Genomic DNA, 26,051 nt, shown 5'->3' on the forward strand with positions numbered 1-26,051 from the left:
AAGCAATACTTACAATTCAAAACTTGCCCACCAAGTGCCGCTGACAATCACTTCCACTACTGCACATATATCTCTGACACTTCACTTATAAGGCTGTCATACAAAATACCACCATTGCAATGTGGATTGGAGTCAAATACAATATTTTTTTTTCTTATTTATTACTGCCATATAATTTACTGAAAAGGAAAAAAAATTAGGATCAGAATATTTCCAGAGAAAAATAAAAGTAATTGCTACATAACATACAAATTAAACAAACTACAGCAAATGAAAGCACATACTATACTGTATCTGACTGATCAGCATCTGGATTCTAGCTTATACCAATGTACTCAAGATAAAAAGGTGACCAACTTATTTTCCCATGTTATGTCACTACTGAAGCCTTACTGTTTTGTTACAATGCTAATACTGTACTAATATACAATGAAAATTTCCTATAAAAAATGAATATGACAACAGAGAAAGTTTATCCTGAACAGCTTTAACTTATACATTGCATGACAATTAAAAAAGATACAAGCTGAAACCTTGACAATATGAGTAGTAATAATAACAAAAAAAGCTTCATTAAATACTACCTGATTTACCTTCTGTATATTCTACATTACATCTAACTACAGACCTTTTCACAAAAACTGTACGGTACACAGTGAAACTGGCATATTCTGGGGTCATCATACTTCACTGAGGCTTTCAAGATTGTGACACCTTTCTACAATAAAATTAGGAAAACTATTTGCTTCTGGCAATACCTAAGCAAACTCAATCTAACCACTTTCAGGAGTACCTAAGTGAACCTAGTAATGGGGTTAAATATGCCATTTGTATACTCTTCCACTGTGTAACCCATCATTCAAAAAGCCTACAAACAATCACCACTACCTAGCTGGCTCCACTAGCTATGTCATGAATACCCATTCATTCCAGTGATGTTCAAACCTGGCATTTCCTTTATAAACCATCGAGTCCATTCTTAACACATCAATTCAAACACACCACATACCGAGCTTGAACCAAAGGATTTGCACTTTTCCACACGACCTCCCCCTCTTACCTGATCATCACATTCAAGCAATATATACTAACAAAATCACACCCTGCTAGTTTACTGGTTAACATAATTAAATTGTGATGATCCCTGATATTTCTAAAGGCTCTACAGAATGCATACCAACCTGTTTACACACTCACTGCCATCATAACGCTTTCACAATTTTAATAACTTCAGGATAATCTGAACTGGTACCGCTAGTTAGATATTTCCTTCACTGAACCAATCACTAACAAGGGTTCCCCTAAACTGAGTACTGTACCACCATCTAGACTCTGCAAGACCGAAGGGATTAAAAATTGACAGGTCAATGCAGTTTCATGATTCTTTGGGTGACAGCAATTTCCACTCTTGATTTCAATGAAATCCATGTTTCTCATACTTACTGGACATACACCAGCAACTTTCCAGGCCAATACAAGATACCTACAACACTATGTACCGTATCCCTCTAAATCCAGGTGACTCTATTTTCAGTTTAATTCTACTGCTACCAGGTAGTCTTGTTCAGCTGAGAAAAGTCTTTTTATAATACCCAGATTCATTAAGGGTATATCTATCATCATGTCCGAAGAAATTCCTCCAAAGCTTATTAAAATCATCTGCAGGGGGCAAGAAAATATGAAAAATATGTCCCTGGACTCAAAGGGATGTAAGCTAAATCAAACTTCAACTCAACATGCTGCCAATGCCTGGTCTTCAGGACAGCAACTAGCATTACAACACGTACCTTCTGCAAAGGAAGAAAGAGAAAGAAAGGGTGAGAAACATGATTATTTTTTAAGTTTGTTAAATTTAAAAAATTTCCTGAGTATCAAGACTAATAAAAAGCCTGATTCCCGTTCATTTCTCTCAGCAGTACAGAACAAGAATGCCCCCCCCCCCCCATCTCCCACCCACAAAGGTATTAAAGCTGGCTGTATTCTACCTGCAGTATCTGGTTTGCAATGAGTGAAACTGAAGAGAATTCATCTATGTGGCAGTTTACTGCAGTATTTTTAAACAATGTCCCATAATTCCTGGAGATGCAAGTTCTTTTGTGTATTCACAAGCAAATACTCAAAATCATGGTATTTCCCTGGTCAACTTATACCTGCTATAAGAACATTAGTTAAACTGCAATGTGCTAACTTTTATTGTGAATGTACATTACTGTGGTCCACTGTAGAGTTAATGATGATAATGTGAGATGCTTAATATCTGTATACCAATATGCCAAGACCTACAATATAGTTAATATTGTCTTTACCTTTTTCGTAGCAGCAGCCATCTTGGCCTTTGCTGTGCCACGAGCCTTCTTCATCCTGTTCTTGCGTTCCTTCCTCTGTTTGCGAGCGGTCTTCTTCAACTCCAGCAGCCCTTGCTATAATGTTGAAAATAAATGGTAACATTCTTCACCAAGGTGTAGCATAAAAAAATACATTAGTAGAGTGTCAGAGCATATCATGCTCCATATGTCGTCAGTCGGCAATTCCTATTTTTATGGCTCATCACTATTAAGGTGAATGAACAACTCCAGAGCACACCACACTTACCCTCACAAGACGGTATTTGGGCTCAATTTTCTTTGCATAGTCAAGGGTGTCATAAATAAGGGCAAAGCCAGTGCTCTTGCCCCCACCAAAAGCTGTTCTGAAGCCAAAGCAGAATACGACATCGCCAGTGGTTTTGTACATCTGCAATAAGAAATCCACAGAGAAATGATTTGATAAATAAAAGTATTTGCACAATATACAATCCTGTATATTTACACATACAAAGCTGGTGGTGGATAGCAGAAGATGAGTGATTTTATTCCTAAATTATGCAACCGTCGCTTTGCTGCCAGCAAGCAGTAAAGAGTAACTATGCAGACTTGCTCTCAGCCTGGTGTACATTAATGAGCAACAACGTTCAAGACAATGCAGATACGACAACAAAGTATGATTCCTGTTCACCATGTAATGCGCAGAATGGAGAAGCATTCTGAATGAAACAAACTTGGCACAGCAATGTAAAAATGTTGTGTAAGGAGATTAAAATATGAAGGTACAGTAGTTCATTAAAAGAACGTGGTTGGTGCTATGAAAACTCTGATGCAAGGTGGAAATTAGGATACTGCACATGCCAAAGATACTGATATGGCATTACTCATGGTAGGCTCCATGGCACCCTGTTATAGTATTCGCCTATGTGGTTACCATCCAGCATTATAAATGGTTTCCTAAGTTGCAGGAAACCATTTAGCTTGTCACTGTGTAGGAGGTACTTCAAGTGTAAAGAGGGGTAACAGCTTTTGACAGAAATGATGTAAGAAGTAGGAAGAGAGGACAGATGCAGAAAAAGAATGACAGACATCAAGAATTAGGCAGCATTACATCAAGTGACACCCCTGCCTAATACCAGATACGTAAATGAATAGTGCCAATTCAACAGGGAACACAACTGACACAGATTCTACTTTTGTTTCACAGCTTATATTCTACCTCTGAATTACACAAATCCATTTCACCCCTTCCAGGCAGATTCTTAGTAAGGTAGTCTGACCTCCCCCTCAGTCAGTGTTTTAAAAGCAATGTTAACTGTACCTCATATGATGCTGAAAGCTTGGCCCAAGCTTACCTTTATTGTGCCTCAGATGAGGTCTCCCTGTGCACATCAGAGAACTGTCCCATAAAGGAGAAAACACTTATGTACAATGGGGATTGTACCCAGCGAGGGTAATGCCAGGAAGGATGAAAGCCCAACTGGCGACCGTTATGCTGGACAGCTTACTCTAGCTCTAGTTTTGACCACACTTGGCACCAGCCCAGTATGGCTTCGATGCAGAGCAAGACATTATAAAAAACTACAATTACACACATCATATTCAGATCAGATTATACCTTATTATTTCTCAGATTATGATTCCATACAACTTAGTTCAGCTTCAGGAAAACTCCCAATCTGACTAGGATATACAATATGGTTTGTACTGCTGAGAAATGTATGTGGAGTACAAAGGGTGGATTGGATATGAAATAATATGATTTGTGAAAGCTGTGGAGAGAGGAAGTCTGTGGACACCAGAATCGAAGAGTGTTCTCATGTGGTATGGTCATGTGGAGAGAACTGATAACGTGAGTGGTGAGAAAGGTATATCTGAGCGAATTTGGAGGAGGGAGGAGGTGGAGTAGGCCAAGGAGACGGAGAGATATGGTGGACGAGTGTGTGAGGAAGAGAGGTTTGGAAGTTGGTGGGAATAGACAACTGACAAGAGACTGAGCTGGCTGGATGAATGTTGTGAGAAGCAGTACATGATGAGGGATTTGGCACCTCATTTTATCGTGGCAGCATCCAGACTGACTCTATCAGATACATTTATGTGAAGCTACAGAACGTGATGAATGTTTTTGGCGTATACGATAGAGCCAGGATTCCGGGGGCTTGAATGATGAGTGAATGGAAGTGTGGCCCATTGGACTGGGCAAATTTGGGCTGTCTGGACATTGTTACTCCTCACCCTGCCCTAGGGTGGGAAAGGAGGCCAGGATGATGATGATGATATAATTCACCCCACAGCAGTCATCCCTCTCTTTGCTGTTTTGCTTTTACCAATCTCATGCTACTCTTCATTACAATACCTTCAAATATGTTAGTTTCTGGTACAGTTGGGATGATTTAAGAACTTGTATGGTTGAATCATCCAAAATTGCACTTACATCTGGTGATTAAAATAAATTATAACAATAGTAATTTGGCTCATAATGGTCCCATAGTTTTTGCACCACGTTCTATGATATTTTTTCACCATATTGGGAGGGGTCATCTCTTTGGTATTTCCTTTGGAAATGCATAGGTATTTTCATACTTTAACCCATCACGGTCCCATGATACTTTCAGTGTGTTCTATAGAATTTTTTCATGTATATACAATATAGTACTGTATTTTGTTATTCCCATCTCCAGACAATTTCATTCAGACTAGGATAAAACTCTCATAACAGGGGTCAGATTTAGCTTACAGTGACCTTTTCAATATCAGGGTGCCTCCCTAAGGTGTAATATAGTTTAAAAGTAGAAAGAATACAGTAAAAATGACATACTCAAGCTGAAGGAGTTTGAGAGGAAATGGGTTCGATTACTAATAATGGAATAAGCTAATTCAAATAACCAAGAATATTACTACGAACCTGCACAATTACTAAATAATATCAAAAGCAATATACAATATAAATCAATATTAGAACAACCCAAATCATACCTTAGCTAGCTTTTCACGAATTTCAGTCTTGCGAACAGTAGCACGATTGGGATGAAGAACATCAACAACCTGCAAAAGATTACTCATATGAAAGTCTATCTATCTAACTATCTATTGCCAGACGCCATAATCCCATAAGGGGTGGCCGTTTGACTTTGAGTTACTTGTTTTACGGAGAGGGGCACTAACCCTCCACCAACCCACTTGTTGACATGTAGGGAGCACGTATGGTTTGGTTATATGGTTACCACCCAGCGTTGTAAATGATTTCTTGGCTTACAGGAAACCTTGTCACTCAATGTAAAGCCACCCGTAATGGAAAGAAAAGCAATAAGAAGTGACAGGAAATGGGAGAAATAAGAAGAGAGGAGGGCAGGCACAGAAAAAGAATGATAAAGACTAAGGAAGAAGTAGGCAGCACTACATCAAGTGACCATCATCCACTCACTTTATGTAGTGCTGCCTACTTCTTCCTTAGTCTTTATCATTCTTTTTCTGTGCCTACCCTCCTCTCTTCTTATTTCTCCCATCTTTCCTGTCACTTCTTATTGCTTTTCTTTCCTTTACAGGTGGCTTTACATTAAGTGACAAGCCAAATGGTTTCCTGTAAGCCAAGAAATCATTTACAACGCTGGGTGGTAACCATATAACCAAACCATACGTGCTCCCTACGTGTCAACAAGTGGTAAACAATACAAAACATTTAACACTGCCAAGATAAAATATTCTTGCATGCCAAACCATCAAATCATTGCTACTTCAACAACACAAAACTTTATTCTTTTCCCTTGCTTTCTGGATAATAAATAAAGACTTTTCCCTAAGGACACATTTGGCTGGTGCCTCTTAGCTCACTGGACCACCATGCATCCCAAAATTAAATGAGGGCAATGGGGCTAAAGCACAAATCAGCAAACATACAAAAGCCCACCCATGATCTCCCTGTGCACATCAGACAACTGCCTCACAAAGGGGAAAACACTTAAGTACAATGGAGGTTGTGCCCAGCAAGGGTAATGCCAGGGAGGATGAAAGCCCAACTGGCGACCGTTATGCTGGACAGCTTACTCTAGCTCTAGTTTTGACCACACTTGGCACCAGCCCAGTATGGTTTCGATGCAGAGCAAGACGTTTTAAAAAACTACAATTACACACATCCTATTCAGATCAGATCATACCTTATTATTACTCAGATTATGATTCCATACAACTTAGTTCAGCTTCATGAAAACTCCCAATCTGACTGCGATACACACTATGGTTTGTATAGCACATGTAATTCACTCTGCAGTAGTCATCCCTCTCTGCAGTTTTTCTTTTACCAGTCTCAAGCTATTATCCATTACAATAGCACCTTAAAATACACTAGTTTCTGGTACAGTTGAGATGATTTAACAACCTGTATGGTTGAATCTGGTGCTTAAAAATAATATTTGGCTCATAATGTCCCACAGTTTTAGCACTGTTCAAAAACAATTTTTTAATCATATTAGGAAGGGTCTTCTCTTTGCTATTTCCTTTGGAAATGCATTGGTATTTTCATACTTTTACTCATCATGGTCCCATGATACTTTCAGTGTGTTCTATGGCACTTTCTCATCAAGGGGGGGGGGAGGACAGGGGGGATCTTCTCTATGGCATTTCCTTTATAAGTGAGTCATTCTGGAGAGTGCTATGTTTGTCCCCAAATTACGTCAGGTCCAAGCTAATACATGTATGGAAAGTCTGAGTGGCTTTCTAGGGTAGGTTTAGTGGAGGTCCAGATAGTTAATGTCATGGGAAGAGGGGGGGGGGTTAACCCCCATCCAGTTAGGTACATGGTTTTTCAGATGGTTTTTCATGTGCTCTGACTTTTGATGTTATTTTTTTGGGGGTGGGGTGGGGAAGGGGGAATGCCTTATTTTGTTGTGGTGATGGCTGGAAGAAAATGGCAAAATAAGGGCACTTCTGACAAAAATTGCTGGGAAAAAAAAACCTAAAGAGACTACCAAGAGAAAAATTAATGGATGAGACCTGGCAGTTTCAAGATGAACAAAACACTCCCAGAAAGATGCATTTATGAAGGTATGCCATAGAGAAGACTCTAATTTCATGAGACTGAAAATACCATGGGCTGTGATGAGTACAAAAAAACAACATGAATAAGGATTGTTACAGGAATTTTATTATCATCATCATTAGCTATTATTATTTTTTTAATGAATACAGTCCGGTTGAAAGCTTGCCCAGCACAAGCTCATAAGAGAAAATAGACGTTCTTGGTCTGCAGTATACTAAGGTCTGGTCTGAAAATTTTACTTTCATCACTACATTAGGTTTCACTTTGGTGGTCTGAAAATGTTACCAAAAATACCCCCTCCCCCAGGAAGGGAGGAGGAGGATTCTAGGAGCTACAACCTATTACATTTCATTTATGACATCCATTATCTGTGGAAAGACTAGTAACACAGAAGATAAAATCTATGAATGCTGCTTTCATGTTTAGGCTGAGTCCTGTGGGGTTTGGACTGTGTAAAATTGTTGGATCCTTAATGTTGCTACTTCCAATCATGAACTTTAATTGGACAAGTCTGTGAAATCAAGCATTTTCCAAAAAAAAAAATAAAGTAAAAAACAACTCAAATCGCATCAAAATCCACCAGAAAAATACACTGCACCACCGGGTAACATAATGAAACAGACGAAACCTAACCAAACAGACATACCGTAACCTCACCAAACGCACTAAACCTAACCAAACGTAACCCAGCATACCTAACCTATCCTAGAAGAATACGTAATGTAACCTCACCCAACACACTAAACCTAACCAAACCTACCTAACCTATCCTAGGGAAACACATAATATAATCTCACCCAACACACTAAACCTACCCCAACCTACCTAACCTATCCTAGGGGAATACATTACATAACCTCACCAAACACACTAAACCTAACCAAACCTACCCCAATATACCTAACCTATCCTAGGGGAATGCTTACTCTTGAGATACGATTGTCCAGGACGAGGGTCGTCTGGCAATAACGTCGTGGTTCCAGAACCTTTGAATCCAGTGGTTTATGAACAATATAATTTTCCAAGCAAGAAGGCGTGTGTTGTCCAGAAAAGTTCCTTTGAAGTTAGAAACACAAAAACTACACTGTACCCGTTTCTTGCTTTTTGCGTACTTTTTGTACCGACCACAGTATGACTGATGTCTGTCTTTTCAAAATTTACAAGGTTCCTGACAGTCTGGGCAATAAACTTCCGTAGGTAATACACAGTGTCCTCCTCCGATTTCGTGTGGAAACGCATTATCACTCATAAATAATCAACATCACACCAGGGACACACAGCACGTCTTTCTTGTTCAGATGCCATAGCGAGAAGGATTTGAATTTTTCCATCCACAAGGAATAAAAAAGCGCGATTTAAATTCATTGGCCAAATTCCATCACGTGACCTAAAGTAGGCATATGAGTGGGCGTTACATACCTACAAGACGCATGTGCGGTCGAGTGGAAGAGAAACAAACGTACTAACGCACGCATTTTTTTACCCGGAGTGGCCGAGTGAAGATCCAAGGTATTTTTTTGGGGGGGAATTTTAAATCAAATTCATTATCTCTGAAAATATCAATTTCCAAATGGAGTAAAGGTTTTTTTTTGTGATCCTTAGGGACTATACTATACGTTAATGGTGCTAAAATTCAGAACTGAATATTGTCCACTTATAAAATAATACCGATATTTACCGCTAATTTGATTTATTACTAACTTGTCCTTTCTGTTTACATAACCCAATTGATTCTGTCATGACTCGCCTATTCCCTCCTCCAGCCAATAGGAGCTTAAGGATGGAACTGGTCTAAAATCCATTCTTACGAACATCATGTCCACCAAACTTTGACCGGTCTTGACTGGTCTAAAAAGGGCTCACGAAAGTGCTGCATAGGACAGGCTAGTTGAGATGGACAATTAGTGACTGAAGCTGAATCAAAGTCTAACACAAGAGATGGCCACTTGCCACAGTTTGCTTGTAAATCTGGTGAGGCTGTGTAGAGATGGTATCTTTAAAATCACACATTTCCACAACTTTTTCAAGCTGTCACAATGGTGACTTAATTTTTTGAATAAATAAATACACAATTACAAATTCTATGCAGAGGAATTATCCAGCAGTTTCATTAAAATATAATAAGATCTTTAACTGTGCAAACCTGTAAGATAAAAATACCAAAATTGAATAACGTTAACTATTGCCTATTCCCATTAAATGCTTTATGCCAAAATGGGCACTGGAAAAAAAAAAAAAAATGGTCAGACTTCCAGATACATTACCCACTTCGATTTACCAGGAGTCTGACTACCGTAATTGTCAACTAGCATACAATAAGCGGGCTCTGAATGGGCCGAAGTTCCGAGGTACAGAAGTTAGACTATATTACATACCATTTGCTTCCTGTTGAGAAGCCGGTTGGTGAGGAACTTCCTCGTCCTGATCGTAGCCGTGGCTTCTGACTGTTATGGAAGAAAATTAAAATTACTGCACGAAGGAGCACTTTCGAGTGTTTGTTTACAATATACAAGCTCTCGTTGAAGCTTTAGTCAAACTATCAGAAGTACTCAACATTACTTTTATATGCATCAGTCACCATAGTAAACATCAGTATGTACACAGCTGTATTTAAACCTAGCAAATTCGTAATGATGTCTGTAATAATAAAAGATATGCAACTCCTCACCTCCTTCCCCATTGCTGTTTGTGGTCCTTGCCTACCGTAGAAGAGAGCGGTATGAGTACAGATGTCAGAAACAAAGAATTTAGAAAATATGTACTGCGTTACTTTTTTCTTAAAAAGTACTTCCGATGTAAACTCTTAGCCATAGATTAAGGTGACGGTTAATTTATAAAACATTTTTAAACACTCGTCTAGAAGCAAGAATTGAAGTTCACGTTGTGAGACAGCAAACCAATTTTCATAACTATTCATATAGTATTTCATCATGAAATATTTCTCACATTTTTCTATCGCAAATAATTGTTTGATTTTGCATATTAAGGAAGCTTTGTTTCTCAGGAATGGTTCATAATTTTTGGCGAGTACCGTACCGTTCCTTTCGTGGATGTTGCTAAACAAGTGAACATGGGGAGGGAGGTAATGTGAACATTTATCTGGCTGTGTCTTTGTCATCGTTCATATTTAAGAAGAAAATCGTGTGGTATTTGGCCGTCAAATGCCAAGGCATCTTAGCATTGGTAGGATTTACTGTTTACGGTGAAAGCTATGCTTGAAAAGTTTAGAAATTTATGATCGGTTAACTGAGTCAAGGCGACGGTGGAGGCCCCAGGACAGTTCAAAGACGTATTCTTTATGGAAAGATGTTAGGCTTTTGTTAAAGTGATTACTGTTTCTGGCATTAGGATGAGGTATACGCAGTGTAATAAGTTTTTCAAGTGGTGGGAGTTGAATGTGCAGCGTTGGTATGACGTGAATTATTACTGTGATTTATGTCAGTGTATGCTAATATGCATTTGTGTTTGCCACTGGTACGTAATAAATCGAATAATAATATCTCATTGGTGGGAATGTAAACTAAGTCATCGATATATTTCAAAGTGATTGCTGGGCGCAGAGGTATTCTCTTTTTAACGTAGTGTATACAAGTTAATGACTGCACTGTTGGCTGTAGTTTATACAGATTTCTCACAGAGTACTCGTTACTTATTCTTTACGTGCCCATTTTCCAACCAGTGAAATAAGAAAGTATGGACATTGTTACATTATCGCGTTGGTAGGCCATTATTGGTAGTGTACTTATGTTTGCTTATGAATATATGACCGTATGGGTATAACCATGTAATAGTATACTGTAGTCTTTGTAAATATTTAATCGTGTACAAAATGAATGCAGGAACTCGTTGCTATACATTTCTCAGAAGACCATGTAATACTGTAACTCCATGTTGTCAGAAATGTCTCAAAATAAGGTAAAACTGCGGGAGAGCTCCCATGGATAAAATTGATAATTGTACTTTTTATTTTTTTAATTATAATGTAATTATCATTGTGATACCATAACTTTAAAAAGTTTCAGAAATTTGTAAATTTGAAGATATAAGCTGTAAAACCACCAGTTTTCCATTCAAACCATGGCAAGTGGTCACCTGCCATGTCAGACTTTTGAATGATTCAGCTCCAAAGTCAAGTCACCACTAATTGTTTCTCCATACTAACCTAACATAATTCAACTAAATCTAACACTTATACCTAACCTGAATTATTTGAGGACAAACAAGTTTCAGGTCCAAATTGACCCAGTTCAGATTTTTGGATGAAGCCACAGACGTCAGCAAACCTAACTTTGTTCTCTTGAATACTGTAGTGTTATTTTTGCAGAATCTGGGTGTCATGAATGAATTATGTGCTAGTAAAAGAAATATTTTGCAGAATCTGTGTCATATCCAAAATGAATTTAAAAAAAAAAAAAAAAAAAAAAAAAAATCCCTGTGATAAAATTTTCATGATTTGTCAGTGGGAGCTCTCCTGCAGTTTGGCCTAAAATAACACTTTAATGAAATAGCTAGTCAATTGGGGGAAACTACTGTAGTTGTTGCTTAATCCTAGTCAGAGTCGCTAAGCTGAGCCAAGGGGAAATTGATAAATCATAGTATACAGTAGGTAGCACTGAAACTTAAAAGCGCATCTAATGGCAGGAAAGGGTGTAATAAAAAACACATACAGTAGTAAGAATGTACCGTATGCTTAATAACCTAACAATCTTTTTCTAATATGCTTTTGTTTTCTTTCAGACATACAGAAAGCTTGTCCAGATTGGGCGAGTGGTGTACCTCAATGAGGGCCGCTACAAGGGCAAATTGGCCACGATTGTTGATATCATTGATGCCAACAAGGTGAGAAGTATGAGTTTTTTTTTCTGTCCCATTTTCTGAGTTCCTTTTTGTTCATTGACCTACCTCTTTATTTTATTTATTACCGTATTTCGCGGCATGTAAGACGCAGCATTGTGAAAGACGCACCCTAATTCTGGCAGGGCAGTTCTGTGAAAAAAAAAGTTTGCCCCAACCAAGACTGCAGTAAGGTTTCTTGATAAGAGCCATTACCACACAGATACACACTCACCTTTCAGAATCTATTCATTACTGATCATCAGCCTTTGGTTTCTTTTTTTATATACAAAGAATGGTACAGGAAAAGAAAACAATGCCCCTTCTTGACAAAACGTGACTGATATGAGCCACTATCACTTAGATACAACACTCACCTTTCAGAATCTATTCAGTACTGCTCATCATCCTTTAGTTTCTTCTTTTATGTACAAAGAATGATACAGGAAAAGAGAAAACAAAACCCCGTCTTAACAAAACGTGACTTCAAACCACGAGGCCATCTCAACACTTTGCTGATAAATATGTATCAGTAAACTGATATAAACACTGTTTTTAATATTCTATGAATTTAAAACCACAAATGATGTCAATAAACTCTATTCTTTCATTCACTGACGAAAACATAAAATACAATGAATGTTCACATCAGTTCATTTATCCTAAAAGAACCCCGTCATATTCCACACCTGTTACGGAATTTCCTCACATTGCCTTGACTCAAGCACAATATCAGACGACTACCATCATTAATCATGCACTCTAACTAACCTGTAATTACCTCCACAAATAATATAAAAAGATAGCACTTGTAAATACACAAATTACAATGTTTTACAACCAAAGTTCAATTTAGCAAGGCTGCTTGGGAACAGGATAGACAGCTGTTTTTACTCTCTTCTCTCAGTATCACTCCTTCACTGTCAGCTATGTTTGCCTTGCAGCATCAACAATTAAAAATGTATGCTTCACTGATCATAATTTACTATAAACATTCATTTCAAAACATACTATGGTGAAAACATCCATTGCTACACCTTAGTAACACTGCTGCCTCCCAGTCGCTAGACAGCAGTCTCTACCCCTTCCTCTCAGTATCACTTCCTCACTGTCAGCGATGTTTCCCTTGCAGCATCAACAGTTAAAAATACGTTCTTCACTGATCACAATTTACTAAAAACAGACATTCATCTCAAAACATGTCGAGAATGGTGAAACTATCTCTTAGCAACACTGCTGCATCCCAAGTGCTAGACAACTGGCTCAACCCTCTTCTCCCAGTATCACTCCCTTACTGTCAGCTGTTTTCCTTCCAGCATCAACGATTAAAAATGCATATTTCTCTTACCAGAATTTGCTAAAAACAGACATCCATCTCAAAACATTCGAGTACTGTGAAAACATCCATTTTTGGTCTTAACACTGCTGCCTCCTAGTCGCTATGGTACACACACACACACGCACACGTACACACCCCATGCAACATTCGCTCACCTCTGAAGCATTTACATCAGTCCGTTTTGGAGTACCCAGTGGCTTTATTATATGCCAAAAACATCAAAATGTATTTGGTTGTTCAATATAAATATCATCACTTAAGGACATGAAACATCTCAAACAATTTATTCATCCAAACATCGTCAGTGCAAGACTAAAGGTGTACAGCACCATTGATCCTAAATTTTCCATGGTTGCATCTGTCATGATCACCTAAAACCTATATTCACTTCATATTACTGACATGGTGAAAATTTCACTCGTCTTCAAATCCTGAGAATTCATCACTACTTCCCCGAGTCCTGAAGCATCACTGGAAGTCATCACCACGGTCATCATCACTGTTTCACTGTCACTTTCATACAGTAAATGGTCCTCAGTACCATCCATTGAATTGCTTATACCACACTTCATACGATTTTAACTTGGCAATCGCTTTAACTGAGCACAGGCGATATTCAGACTTGGGGCATTTGATACAGCCCACATTAACCTCCTCAGTACATGTTTCCTGAACTGAATAAAATCATATGGCGAGCATGAATAAACTACACTATAAAATACATTGCTGGGCTGAAGGGATTATAATAAGCGGATTATCAGTTCCCTAGCCTGACTCTTCCCACTTCTACTTCCTTAACTACACCCACACCAAACTCTCACCTACACCTTAGGATTCTGGTCGTTTCGACGTAACGTCCAAAATGGCAAACGATTTTACAACCTAACCTAACCTAACCTAACAAATTTGGACGTTACGGCCTAAATGATCCCCATTGCCGATCATGAGAGCTTTGCTTAGGCAGCAGAGATGCAGAGAGTGAACGTTGTCAATCATTCTGATCGCTTCGTCTGCTAAGAATACAGCAGAAATGGCGGACGCTGATATGAATGCCCGTCAGGCACTGCTATTTCAGATATTGCATCAGTTATGCTACTCAGTGAATTTTATCCTATTTTCATAACAAAATACTGTAATTGGGTGTGCCCTGAGTTGCATAGACATTGCTAAAGTACTTCACTTGGCTGAAAAAGTGAAGCTGCAACTTCGTTAGCTTGCTAGAGTAGGGTGTACGCTAGACACTAAACTGCTAAGTTGCTAAACCGCTAAACCCCTTGACGGTATTGGCCAGTTGAGCTGAAAACAATCCCGTGAATGCTTTGTGTTTTTGAACTTGCATGTTTTAATATCTGCTGCATATATACACTCACAAAATGTCACAAAAGTAACTGACCTAATTAGGGTTACTGAATTTCCATACGTGACGAAAGTATGTTTTGGTGACTTGGCAGTTTCACTAGCCAGCATCTCTCCAGCATGATTGCTTTGCTAGTTAGTTAATGGATGGCAAGCAAAGTGGTCATGATTGCCTTTCAGAAGGTTAGCAGACAGTTCACCAGTGATCATGTACGTTAGCTTGCTGGAATAGTGCGGATGCTAAACTGTTAAATTGCTAAACCGCTAAATATCTTCACGATGTTAGCCAGTTGAGCTGTAAACAAACCCGCGAAAGTTTTATGTGTTTCTGATCTCGGGTGTTTCTGAAATCTGCTGCATATACACACTAGTGTATATTATTTTTAAGAATAAAATCAAGTCTGCATACTGTAGAAGACACCTGTGGTTGCTAAGCATTGAGATGATCATCTTTATAAGAGTTTCTTCTCAGTGAAGCCTAACTAACCTGCCTTAGTCTAACGTGCAGGACGCATGGGGATATTTTAAGTTAACTTTGAGACAAAAAAGTGCGTCTTATATGCCGCGAAATACGGTAATTTTTAACTCCGTTATGATGGTAGTGATAGGGATGAAGAAGAGAGGAAGTCTTTCTGGAATGATGATGAGTGTCTGCAGAGTTTCAGAGCGAGTGTGAATTTGGTAATGATGGGAGATCTGAATGCTAGAGTGGGAAATGTAGCACTTGAAGGTGTAATTGGTATGCATGGTGTGGCTGGAAGCAATGAAAATGGGGAACGAATGATAGGAATGTGCGTTGAGCGAGAGATGGTGATTGGAAATTCCCTGTTTGAGAAGAACGATATTTATAAGTACTGTATACGTGGGTGAGACAGGAGGGTGGAAAGGTTGTTGACAGAGCACTGATGGATTATATGGTAGTGTCCAGGAATGTAATAGGAAGATTGTTGGATGTGAGAGTTCTGAGAGGGGAGGGTGGAGGTATGTCTGACCACTACCTGCTGGAGGGAAAGTTAAGAACAGGTAAGAGATGGGTGAGAGTTAGGTGTGGCAGGGAGGTTTGAAAGTGAGTGAGTTGGATAAAAGAGAGAAAATGATAGAGTATCAGGAGAAACTGAAAAATGAGTGGAACGCAGTGAAAGATCAGGAAAATGGTAGTGAGGAGGAGGAATGGCAGTTGTTTAAGAGTGCTGTGGTGGGGCATGCGGAAGAGGTGTGTGGTGTGAGACATGTGGGTAGTGGTGTAAGAAAAGCAAGTGAATGGTGGTGCAAGGAAGAAAGTATGGCCTAGGCTGAGAAGAGACGTGCATATGAAGTGTGGCTGCAGAGGAAGGATGGAGTGTCATATGAGAGGTATAGGGAAAAGAGGAATAGGGCAAGAAGGGCTGTGCGTGATGCTGAAGTGGCAGCAGATGAGAAATGGGGTAGGCAGTGGACTGAGAATTTTCAACAGAATAAGAAAATGTTCTGGAAGGAGATGAAAAGGGTGCGAAAGGGAGAGTCTGGGAAGGAAGAGCAAGTAAAAGCAGAGGATGGAAGGATGTTAACTGATATGGATGCAGTAAGGAAGAGATGGGCAGAGTATTTTGAAAGATTGTTAAATGTGGAGGAGGAAAGGGTGGCTGAGATTGTGGCAGATGGAAGGGTGCAAGGAATAAATGTATTGGGAGAGTTGAATGATTCTTTGATCACGAAGGAGGAAGTGCAGGAGGCAGTAAAGGAGATGAAAAAAGGGAAAGCTGCAGGTATGGATGGGTGTGCTGTGGAATGCCTGATGGGTGGTGGAGCAACTATTGTTGACTGATTAGTAAGATTGTTGAATGTGTGCTCTGTGAAAGGTATGGTGCCAATTGACTGGGCAAGTTCTTGTGTTGTCCCGTTGTATAAAGGCAATGGTGATAAGTATGAATGTACTAGCTTTAGGGGTATAAGTCTGTTGAGTGTTGTAGGTAAGGTGTATGGTAGTGTTAATTAAGAGAGTTAGAGAGGGCACAGAGGGAGTGATTGGTGAAGAGCAGTGTGGTTTTAGGAGAGGGAGGGGATGCATGAATCAGATGTTTTGCTGTGAGACAAGTGTCTGAAAAGTATTTAGCGAAAGGCAAGGATGTGTTTTGGGCATTCGTGGATTTAGAGAAAGCGTATGATAGAATTGATAAGGAGGCGTTGCGGACTGTTTCTTGATGGTAGGTTACTAAAATGAGTGAAAAGTTTTATGCAAATAGTAGAGCATGTGTAAGAGTGGGAAATGCTGTGCTGTGAGTGATTGGTTTCCTGTGAGAGTGGGGCTGCGGCAGGGATGTGTGATGTCGCCTTGGTTGTTTAATATTTATATGAATGGTGTTGTAAGGGAGGTGAATGCAAGAGTTTTAGGTGGAGGTCTGAGTCTGGTGAATGTTGATGGTAGAGAGAGGAATCTGAAACAGCTGCTGTTTGCAGATGATACTGCACTGGTGGCTGATTCAGAGGAGCGATTGAGACAGTTGGTGGAGGAGTTTGGAAGGGTGTGTGAAAGGAGGAAATTGAAAGTGAATGAGAATAAGAGTAAAGTGATGAAGTGTGCGAGGTCGGTACATGGTTGGAGGATGGATATAGTTTTGAATGGTGAGTTGCTGGAGGAGGTAGAGTGTTTTTAGTATTTAGGGTCACAGTAGCTATTTGCTGAAAATTTGAATTTGTTTGATTTTTTTTTTTTTTTTTTTTTTTTTTTTAAATCCATCTAGTTTAGTTTTGACTCCATTTTTGCTGATGGTTTTTCATGTCTTAAATGTTTTTAATTGTCTGTATCACAAATGCCTGCTATTTGCACCCCCATCCCAAGGGAAAAACAAGCGTTTCTGACATGTGACCATCAAAAATTGATTGAAACAATACAAAATTGGACAGTGGCAAACCTGGGTACATAACTGTTAGCCCCCCACCTCAGTGACATTAACCATCCAGACTGCCACAAAATATAATATTTAAAGCCTCTCAAAACTAGGCCAGCAACCTGCCTTAGCAAACCATTGCATTTGTGGTGTGCTTGACCAATTTGGTAGGGTTTGGGACGCTGTCTGCAACCTGGTGTGCACAGGGTTCAGACTGACAGTGTGTTATTGCACCACCAATAGTGCTTGCTTTTGTTGTATCAGCATACATTATTACACTGGACACTTGACTATTATAACCCTATGGCTATAAAAGATTCTAAGGCTTGTAGGGCAGTTTTGATAAAAATTCAGAACTATGTCTCTTCACAGGAGCACAGCCTTCACACAATGCCGACATATTTGAAAAGACACATTTGCTCTTGCAGAAAAGGGAGATCGCTCCCAGTGTGCTCTAGGTGTATGAAGGTCATCGATGATTGTCTTAAGGCAAACCATGGGCATAGTCATGTTTCTCACAGCTACCTGATTGGTTTGTTCAGGAGGATTGATATGGGGCAGCACAGTAGGAAGAAAAACAACTGAGGAAGTTTGACAGGACATCATGTTTGGAAATCACTTGAAAGTCGTTCTTGCAAGGTCTGTATCCCCATGCCATAGTCATGGCAATTAATTTTCAAGATGATTGTAAAACCCCCTAAAGATGCATTTCCAAAGAAAATTCTGTATTTTGATGAGATGTCATGGGAAACATCAGGCATTGATGAGTCAGAGCTAAAAATATATTCAGGAAACTTGTAACGTATCCACTCTGAATTTAGAGGGTCTTCTAAAAGTTCAGGAAAAGAAACTGGTTGCTATTCTTTTGACATTGTGTATTTTTCTCACCCATACTAGAGCATTCCCTCATATCAGAAGAGTAAACTTGAGTATTAATGAGTATTGAATATAGATGTCCTCTGAACCACATCTGCTATACTTTCCAAAAACTGCATTGTCATTTTTTTTTGTTTTTCCTTTAAATAATGTGCAGTTGCTTACATGCATTAGCCCTGGTCACCTGTTTAATATCGAGTAACCCTTCTGTTCAGTCCCTTATCCTTAGTCTTTTTTGGTCTGCCTTAAGTAACCCTACCCACAATGTTCACTCCTCTCACCTTCTACACCCAGTTGTCCTCCTCTGTCTCCACATACCCAAACGATCTCAGACTATCCTTTCTCAACACAACGCTAATTCATTGAAGTCATGTAGTAAACGTTTTTGTAATGTATCCATACGTACCACGGCACACTTACTCATCTCATTTCAGAACATAAACATAAACTCAACAAAACATCTCAGGGAGTGTCTGGCTGAATGGTGTTTCCTGCAATTCACCAGGTGGACATCCCCCCCCCCCCCCCCCCCCGACCATGCCCCTTTTGACGATAAGGACAAAGGCGTTGCCCCTGAGTAGAGGACTTAGATTTTGGAGCATGTTGCTAGCACTTTATGACCGGATGCCCTTCCTGATGTCCACCAGTGACCCGTGGGTGGACTAGAACCTCCGACCCATCAGTCAGAGCGCTCAAACCCACTGAGCCATGGCTGCTACAACCAGCTAGGTGACAGGAGACCTCAACGTCTCCTGGCATGGCAGCTTACCTATGCGTGGCATGAACTCACTACTCTTTGGTCCCTAGTCAGACGCTCTATCACTGAGCCCCCATGCTCCCCATGATAGTAATGTCTTGGGTTTTTGCCTGCCACGTCCACCTAGAATAAGAAACATTCGGGTAGTCCCCATTTATGCTTAAGCCTGCCTATATTGCAAGCTTTTCATGGGTGTATATGGGCATCTGGTGGTCTGGTGGTTAGAATAGTCCAGTTGTAGTGATACCCTTGCATTGATTCAAGCCCCAGGAGATCTATCTATCTATCTATTGCCAGATGCCTCAATCCCGTTTGGGGTGGCCACAAACAAATCGCCTCCAAGTCGCCCTGTCCCCCGCCATTTCACTGCCCTGCTCCCAACTCACACCCCCCTCTCTCATATACCTCTCCACCCCATCCCTCCATCTCATCCTCGGCCTCCCCCTCCCTCTTCCCCCCTCCACCTCACTCACATACACTCTCTTTGTCAGTCTTTCACCCTCCATCCTCTCCACATGGCCAAACCACCTCAGTGTGTTCCTCATAACGCTTCCTATCACATCCACATCCACACCACAACGCTCCTTTATATCCTCGTTCGTCAGCCTGTCTCTCCATGTGACTCCACAGGCTCCTCTTAAATAACTCATTTCCACTGCTGTCACTCTTGACTTGTCTCCTTCCAACAACGTCCAAGCTTCACTTCCGTTCGTTAGAGTTGGTATCACAATACTGTCATGTAGTAACTTTTTCACTTCCATGCTCACTTCCCTGTTTCTTATCACAGCTTTCAGGGAACCAGCAACCTTTCTTCCCTGCTGTACCCTTTCAAGCACTTCACCCTCCAAACCTCCATCCTTACTCATCACACTACCCAAGTACTTAAATGTACTAACATTTTCCAATTCCTCACCATCCAACCTCGCTGTACATTCACTTACTTCACCTCTCTCAAAGACCATCACTTTACTCTTCCCTACATTCACCTTTAGATTCCATTTCTTACACACTCTCCCAAACTCATCCACCAAGCCTTGCAGCTCCCCTTCGTCTTCACTCAACAACACAGTATCATCTGCAAACAACAGTACAGGGAGTTTCCAAACACTATCCTCTCTCACCAGGGCCACTCCAACATCCACTGCCCTACCTTGTACCTCTTTTATTACCACATCCATGTACAGATTGAACAACCATGGAGACATGACACATCCCTGTTTCAACCCAACTTTCAAAGAGAAAAATTCACTTAGTTCACCATCCACACACACTGCAGCCTTCGCACCATCACACATACTCTTCACAGCTTTCAACAACTTCCCATCTACTCCATATATTCTTAACACTTTCCACAATCCTTGTCTATCCACCCTGTCATATGCTTTCTCCAATTCCATGAAAGCCACATACAACTTCTTTCCCTTCTCTAGAAACTTTTCCACTAAAGATCTAAGAATGAATATCTGATCTACACAACCTCTCCCTTCCTAAAGCCTCCCTGTTCTTCTCCAGTTAATTTCTCTGTTCTTTCTCTAACTCTGTCAGTAAGTATCCTACCATACACTTATTATACTAAGAAGACAAATGCCCCTATGATTACCACACACTTCTTTTTCCCCTTTTCCTTTGTACAAGGGAATAATTATACCTGACTTCCAATTCTCCGGGACTCTACCTTCCTCCCTGGCCAATCTGCACATCTTCCACATCCATTGTACTACTATCTCTCCCCCATGCTTCAGCATTTCACCACACACTCCATCAATTCCTGGGGCTTTCCCCGATTTAACTTTCTTCACTGCTTCCACAACTTCTATCCTACTGATTTCTTCCTGTCTTCTCACCTCCCTCCTTCTCCCAGCCATTTCCCAGCCACTTATACTCGCATTACTTCCATCCTCTATGTTCAACAATTCCTTAAAGTGTTCTCTCCATCTGCTCACTTTTTCTCCCTTCTCCACTAGTAATCTACCATTTTTATCTTTCACTCCCCTGCTAACTTCACTTCCACCCTGTCTTACTCTTTTCACCTCTTTCCAGAACATTTTCTTACAGTCCCTCCTCTTTACACTCAAATTCCGTCCAAATTCCTCATCCACTCTCTTCTTACTCTCTCTTACTAATCTTTTCACCTCTCTCTTTCTTTCTACATATAACTCTCTCTTCTGCCTCTCAACTTCTTCCACGCCCCTATTTCTCATCCATTCATTGTATGCTTTCTTCTTTTGTGCCACAGCCTGTCTCACCTTTTCAGTCCACCACGCTGTTCCTTGCACCCCCCTCCGTCTTCTCTTCCTTCCACACACCACATCACATGCTGCACATATTTCTTCTGTAAATATCCTACACACACCTTCCATGTCTCCCATCTGCTCCAGTTCATATTTGCCCAATCGTTCCTCCACTTCTCTCTTATACTCTGCCTTTTTCTCATCCTCTTGTAACCTTTCCACTCTCCTTGCAACTACTCATTCCTCTCGTCATTCCCTTCTTCTGTTCCTCCATCTTACTTGAATCCTAATTCTGGCCACCACCAAGTAGTGGTCAGAAAGTCCACTCCCCCCACCTCTATAAGCTCTTGCATCCATTACACATCTTCGCATCCTTTCATCCACACACACGTAATCAATCATTGCCTTCCTTTGATTCAGTTCACCACCCAGCCTTCTCATCACTCGCCATGTATACCTGTGGATCATTTTATGCCTGAAGAGGGTACTGGCTATCACCAACCCCCTCCCAGCACAGATGTCCACTAATGCACTGCCATTCTCATCTATCTCAGCAGGCACACCCCACTCACCAACTATTCCATCCACCTTCACATTCCCAATTTTACCATTCATATCACCGATCAAAAACACTCTCTCATTCCTTCCAAACTTTTCCATGCACACTGCTACATTTGTCCATTTAGTGCTACTAGGGGAGTAGGCTGCACATTAGCCTTTAAATGGAATAACCGTGGAAACTTTGCTCATACACATTGTGGGGGTAAAATGGGATTGGCTGTCACTGTTTATGAAGTATCAAGAAGTCTTTAATTCCACAGTACAGTGATACTGGTTGTCACATCTCAGGATATGTTAAGTAGATTTGTATTCTACAACGAAATGTCGGTGTTATTTCCAGGCCCTGATTGATGGCCCCTGCAGTAAGGTTCCCCGACAGGGCTTCAAGTTCTCCGAGATGCATCTCACCAAGTACCTGGTAAGTGTGGGTACCGGTACTTCACTTTTTTTTTTTTTTTTTTTTTTTTTTTTTTTTTTTTTGAGGCAGTGGCACTTTTAATTGGCATTTTTTGTGTATGTGTTTATTGACATACTTTAGTAGCGGAAAAGAAAGTCTGCCAAATGACTTACAGTGAGAACTTACTGTACCATACTGTATAGAGTAAGCAGTAAAATTGGATGACCATAACTTCTTCCCTATAATATAGTGCTGATTCCAGATTGTTTTATTCAACTTAGAGGAAAGCATTTCTTAGTTAAGGGTAAATAAAAGCTACTTGTGTAAAACAGTTCAAAATTAAATAAATTAGAATTATGGTAGCAACAACTAGCCTAATGGAAAAGAAAAACAAAAGGGTTAGGTTGGCTTATGCTGCTTCTATTTGTAGTTTTGCTTCCCTCTGTCCCTGTGGAAAAGCTTTTACTTAGTTGCTTTGTTCGTCATCGTCTTCTCTGTGCCTCGCTCCCTCCTAGGAACCCCCAAGTTGATTTGTATGTTAGCTTCTTCCTGAACTCCTTCAGCTTGATGAGAACCTTTTGTTTTAATCTTGTTTTTTTACAGACAGTTTATTCAGCTTTTTATTATTTATTCTTTTTTTGGGGCGGAGGGGAGGAGGGGGTAAATATTTAGCTATCATTGACCCATTGTGTCTGGGAATGTCTTCTCATTATGTTCTTGCCATTGTATTATAAATTTTTTTCTGCTTAGGATAGACTTCTCAAACTCAAGGGATTAAATTTAGCCTCAATTATCCCTGTCTGTATGAGAGGTCTTTCTTAAAATGAAAAGGATTGTTTGGTAGGAGCAAGAGTAAACTATAAAGGGCACTACACGAGTGCAAGGGGTTGATCCTATCACAGTTTAGGGGCTTGTCTTGCTCGAATAATGTAACCTAATTACAGCAAAGAAGCTTAGAGTATTGCTATCTGTTATATGGCATTTAAAGACCACGGAGCATACTAGCATTTGTAGGACGTGATTGAAGCTCTTGTCACATCTAGACCCATTTCCTTTCTTATACCCATCCTAAAGGTCCTTACGTAGTACCTCATCCCAAGTCTTCCTCAATCTGCCTCTTATCAGTCTTTCCTCCACATTCATAACTGTGACCCTCCATTGCCGGTCACACTTCCCCTTCCTGTCAGCATGTCCAAACTGTCTGAACCTACCCATTTGCATCACTTCTCTAATAAAGTATCTCGTGCGCGAAATCTCTAGTAGCATACTATTCTTACCCGTACCATTAGTTATGCTCTGCCTACCCTATCACAAAATTTTTTATAAGTATGTTCCAACTAGCATATATCCTATTCTTTCACTGGTCAAATATTGCTGCTGTGAAGCATAACTCTACAGGTTTTGTAGAGTACCGGTACCTTTTGCATGAAGGAGAGTCTCTTTTGTCAGGAGAGGCATTCATTCCCCATCATTGTTCCAACCACTTTTGTTTCATTTTAGCATTAGAACCTGTGTTCATCCTCCTGCATGCAGCATAAGTACCAGGTAGCAGAACTCACACATTCCAAGTTGCTGTCGCCCCAAACAACTTTTGTTTTCCATACCAGTAGCCCGAATGCCCCTACATGCTACACAATGAAAATATTACACATATTGCTTTCTATCTCACACCACGACATATTTGAATCCTTTTATTAGAAGTTGTACGTGGAACAGATTACTCCCAACTCCCTCTTTACATACTGCATCAGGCCATGACATTACTTCCCTCACACTTACTAACCATGACCTTTATTATGCCACACTTAATTTGAGCTTTATAGCCCAAGAAATTGTGCTAAAATTGTAAAATATTGCAGTTGAAAATCAACCGTAGCCAGCGATCTAAAATCTTGCGTGGTGTGTGGGCGCAGGCAGGCATCGATGAGAAGTTCAAGAATTCTCTCTGGAGCAAGAACCTACACAAGGGTGAACTGGTAAGGAACTGGACCTGACACCTTAAATTATGTGCTTTGTTTTTTAGTTTCCCTAATTACTGTTATTAAACTGTTGTTTCTGGGATAAATAAGTATTTATGCTTACAGCTGTAGAGAGAGAGAGAGTGAGTTTTACGCCAGGTACCCCTTTTTTGGATAAGGGCTATGGCGTTGCCCCTGGGTAGAGGACTTTGGTTTGGAGCGTGTAGCATTTTATGACCGGATGCCCTTCCTGATGTCTACCAATGACCCTTGGGTGGATTCGATCCTCCGACCCTTCGGTCAGAACGGAGCACTCTAACCCACTGAGCCACGGCTGCTACGTGTTGTAATAATGTTCCCGTGTGTGTGTGTGTGAGAGAGGGAGAGAGAGAGAGATATATGTTGCAGTTGGGTCAGTAATAGAAAAGGCACTTAAAAATGACTGTAAGATAAAGCATTTAGAGATTTGAAAATTAGGGTGGAGGCTTGAAGGCCTGTATGGTTAATTTCTTGGGAGTGCGGATGATAGATCTCATACTTTTCTTTTTTTCTCTCTTCTTTATTTGTCCGACCTTACCACCTCGTTAGGTGGGAAAAGGTCAGGATGATATTGAAAATGATATATTGTATGGGAGATAATACTGTAGAATGGAGCTGACATTATTTTCCTTCTGCTCTTTTTAATGATGTCTGTTGCTTGACTTTAGGCATATGTATGGTCATTTGTTTAACACAGTAGCTACTTCTCTCTTAGCTGGGAATGCCATCATCCAACATTGCAAAAATGTAAAGGACCAGATGGAAGAATATAGTATACAGTACACTACACTTTATAATCACTAAAGGATGACAATAACTTTAAATGTGGGGGATTATAAAGGTGTTAGACATGCATGGTCTTAAATGTAAGCTGCTAAATACTGAAAGGAATTGATTTGATTGAAACCTCTGGTGTAAAAGTTGAATGTTTGTGTGTGTGATGAAGTATAATTACTGAACTGAGGAAAATATGTGTCAGCTTTTTTCTTCAGTACTGGTATGTATAAGTTATGTGATAAGAGGAGGATCTATCATTCCGATATGCATAGTAACTATTTTGTGATTTGTTGGCACATGTTGAGAATGTAAAGTTATATTTCTAGAAGATAATTTTGAATTGCATTACAGAGAGAAGCTATGACTGATTATGACCTGTACAAGCTTGGTCGATCACGGCAGAGCAGGAACAAGATTCTGAACCGAGCCCATTTCAGCCTGAAGAAGAAGCGCCATCAGATGCACCTCGCCAAGAAGAACAAGAGGAGGGTCAGACTACAGAGGAAGAAGGAGGAGAAGGTGGAGAAACCAAAGGCAGAGAAACCAAAGGCAGTGAAAGCAAAGCCAGAGAAGGCAAAGGCAGAGAAAGGAAAGGCAGAGAAAGCAAAGCCAGAGAAGGCAAAGGCAGAGAAAGCAAAGCCAGAGAAAGGAAAGGCAGAGAAAGCAAAGAAGTAGATTGCTTGCACTCTCAATAAAGGAGAATAATCTAACATTTATGCTCT

General features: G+C 40.2%; 2 protein-coding genes across 2 annotated transcripts; one reads left to right on the top strand and one right to left on the bottom strand.

Moving 5' to 3' along the window:
- Positions 1-2,266: 2,266 nt before the first annotated feature.
- RpS24 (ribosomal protein S24) lies at positions 2,267-10,040 on the bottom strand. The gene is made up of 5 exons (XM_080269523.1): positions 10,007-10,040; positions 9,714-9,782; positions 5,280-5,348; positions 2,593-2,733; positions 2,267-2,420 (listed from the first exon to the last, which is right to left on the bottom strand). Exons 1-5 carry the CDS (start codon positions 10,016-10,018, stop codon positions 2,280-2,282), a joined length of 432 nt encoding a protein of 143 aa, XP_080125649.1. The 5' UTR covers positions 10,019-10,040; the 3' UTR covers positions 2,267-2,279.
- A 344-nt stretch (positions 10,041-10,384) lies between these two features.
- Positions 10,385-26,039, top strand: RpL14 (ribosomal protein L14). Its single transcript, XM_080269524.1, has 5 exons — positions 10,385-10,420; positions 12,076-12,177; positions 22,499-22,576; positions 24,415-24,531; positions 25,681-26,039. The coding sequence occupies exons 1-5, from the start codon at positions 10,409-10,411 to the stop codon at positions 26,002-26,004; spliced, it is 633 nt and encodes a 210-aa protein (XP_080125650.1). The 5' UTR covers positions 10,385-10,408; the 3' UTR covers positions 26,005-26,039.
- Positions 26,040-26,051: the final 12 nt, after the last annotated feature.

Source organism: Coenobita brevimanus, chromosome 34 (assembly GCF_032717465.1).
Source record: "Coenobita brevimanus isolate Jiangsu-jjx chromosome 34, ASM3271746v2, whole genome shotgun sequence".
NCBI classification, from domain to species: domain Eukaryota; kingdom Metazoa; phylum Arthropoda; class Malacostraca; order Decapoda; family Coenobitidae; genus Coenobita; species Coenobita brevimanus.